General features: G+C 40.7%; 2 protein-coding genes across 3 annotated transcripts in view; one reads left to right on the top strand and one right to left on the bottom strand.

Moving 5' to 3' along the window:
- Window positions 1-1,921, top strand: part of LOC126577997 (uncharacterized) — a 12,498-nt gene extending 10,577 nt beyond the window's left edge. For both annotated transcript variants that reach the window (XR_007608368.1, XM_050240142.1), the window contains one exon: window positions 1-1,921. This exon is cut by the window's left edge. The gene's annotated coding sequence lies outside the window, so the exon portion shown is untranslated.
- Window positions 1,922-2,039: 118 nt separating this feature from the next.
- LOC126575310 (DNA polymerase interacting tetratricopeptide repeat-containing, protein of 47 kDa) overlaps window positions 2,040-2,500 on the bottom strand; it is a 1,437-nt gene continuing 976 nt past the window's right edge. Inside the window, exon 2 of the mRNA XM_050235939.1 lies at window positions 2,040-2,467. Coding sequence (XP_050091896.1) covers window positions 2,194-2,467 — 274 coding nt within the window. The 3' untranslated portion in view covers window positions 2,040-2,193. The remainder of the gene's footprint in view (window positions 2,468-2,500) is intronic.

Genomic DNA, 2,500 nt, shown 5'->3' with positions numbered 1-2,500 from the left:
GTGATATTTTATATTTAACGTTAATATGTAAAACTCACATCAAGAAAACAACCAAAACGGGGCGCGATACACTCAGCAAAGCTACGAAAAACGGTGGTAGAAGTAAAGATGACAGGTATAGTAGGGCAAATCTCCTAGAGGAAACCCCTTACTACGCTTACACAGAAAAAAAAAAACGCAACTTAACTCGCTAGAACTCGCCAGAACGGAAAGAGCGAGTCATGCTCCATCGAAACAAACCATTTTTGAAACCGATGAAATGCTACGACTGAACTCATGTTGCATTGATAAAAAGGAAGGACGACAAACATATACGCACTCACTATATGTGCTTGCCCCGAATACCATTGGGGTGTATTTTCCCACAAACCTTGAAAAGCGTGGACCCCTCCAGAGGTTCCGTGGAGTATGTGAGTGCAGGCAAGAAGAAGAGTTCGTTCGATAGTTGCAACAATAGTCATTCGCTAGGGAAAACAAGGGTTTGGAGTGGGTTGTTGGGGATGGAATTCGTTGTTGTAAATTTTGTAGTATTTTTTCTACTGGCTATTTTGAGCTACTGAAAAGAAAATCCAATACACAGCACGTGATACAAAAAAGAAGGAAAGGGAAAACGAAAGACAGGAATGAAATTAAATGGGAGAGAGAAGAGATTAAAAGAAGAATGCACACGTACGAAGAACGGAAACCGGATATAAACGAACTCCATCTCAAAGGGATTATGGATCACTCGAACCAGCGATACACTACTACCATCAGAACAATTTTCAATAGAAGCTATATGAGAAAAGTTTTATGATAAAACGATCCTCATTGAACACCGGTTGATTTTAGTGGAGTGAGAGACACATCGCTAATTTCGGTGTAAAAAGATACAATATTCGTTAATAGTGTGTTGTAAAGAACTGTCGAATGGCCACGGAAGTGCACTCATCAGTCCTAAACACAATTATGACGATCCAACAGGGCATATACCGAACACAGATGAAACCACTTCATTTCACAATGCAGTGCTTCGTCTTTGAAGTTCCAATACAGTTCAAAATACTCTGTATTGTTACTCCTGCTCTACCACCCATAAACCATGACGAATCAGGAGAAAGTGAGCAAACGTTTTGAACAAAATACACTTAATGCGAATGTAAAGAGCGCTACAAGATCGCTCCATCTTCCCCCCGAGCCACGATCTCTTTCGGGTGGGTTAGCCGTTGATAAACGCGGCAGCGATCGGGGGGAGATGATCGTAATTGTGATGATCATAAATCAATGAAAAGTCGACAAAAGATGCTGTGAAATTTTCACCCTGTCCCTTATTTTTTCTGTTTTTTTTTAACCATAAACACAACCCCTTTCTAATGACACTCGGTGTTATTCATCGGTATCTCATTAAGCTCCGTCAGGAGTTTCTAAGTTACACTTACATTTAACCCACCACAGTTGCTTGGTCCTAATTTCCTTCATTTGAAGCATAAATCCTTTATCGGAAGCCCCATGAATGGCAACCGGTGTTTATGGCAACGTAACGGCGTTGTCTCTACGCAATTTGCTTGAGGGAAACCTTGCAAATTGTCGATCACACGAAATTAATTTAAACGACCTTCAACAGTGAACCACGCAAAACAACCACCCCTTGTGCACTGGGTCGAGATTCTTCCTTATCACCGTAGAAAAAACAGGTCACCCCGGAGATGGATCGACCGCATTTCATTCTTTCCAATTCCATTCACAAATTAACTTATTTCATTTTTGTACTCTGCCATCTCGTTTGTGATCTTCCGCTTTTAGAACGAACCCCGTATTCTTTTGTTTCTTCAATTTTATCTTACAACATGTTTCTTCGAAGTAATCCTTCAAGCGCATATATATTATAAATAACAAAAAATGAAGAAAAAAAGGAATAAAAACAAAAATCGTGTAATTCACTTACATCGGATCCCTTCCATATTTGTCGGTTTTTCGGAAAATATTGAGAAATCTGATTCAAGGCTTTCAGGATGCAAATAGTCGACACTACACAGTTGGTTGCTTCTGAACGTCTGTATTTGAACTATTCATTTTCGTGTCAGTTTTTCTTCAGCCGTTACTTTGATGCTTTTCTCGTTTTGATAGGCCTACCATGATAGATCCTTTTTTATTTCAGAAAAAAACCACCCCGCAAGCATTCCACAGCCTCCTAGCGACTCCGAGTAGTTGTTCTTAAAATTCTCTTTTCAGCGGTATCCTCGTCTGGTTAACGAATGATTCCTCTTGTGAAGAACCTTTCACTACAACGTAGAACGTAAGGGTGCCCTGGAACACCATGAACGTCTTCTCGGCAATGATTTGCTGGATTGTTTTCGCCACATTCACCGGGTAGGCCTTGCCGAGTATCCTATTCTCGTAATACACGGCAACGGTGCTGGTCCGATAGGCTCGCTCCTTGTCACACTCGAGCGGTTCTTCGAAGAGTAAATCCAGTACTTGATCCATTCTGTGGAGATGATAATATGCCGGTTTTAATGAA

Source organism: Anopheles aquasalis, chromosome 3 (assembly GCF_943734665.1).
Source record: "Anopheles aquasalis chromosome 3, idAnoAquaMG_Q_19, whole genome shotgun sequence".
Classification (NCBI taxonomy): domain Eukaryota; kingdom Metazoa; phylum Arthropoda; class Insecta; order Diptera; family Culicidae; genus Anopheles; species Anopheles aquasalis.
Note: the sequence above shows the minus strand (reverse complement) of the source record. Positions and strands in the feature narration are given on the sequence as shown.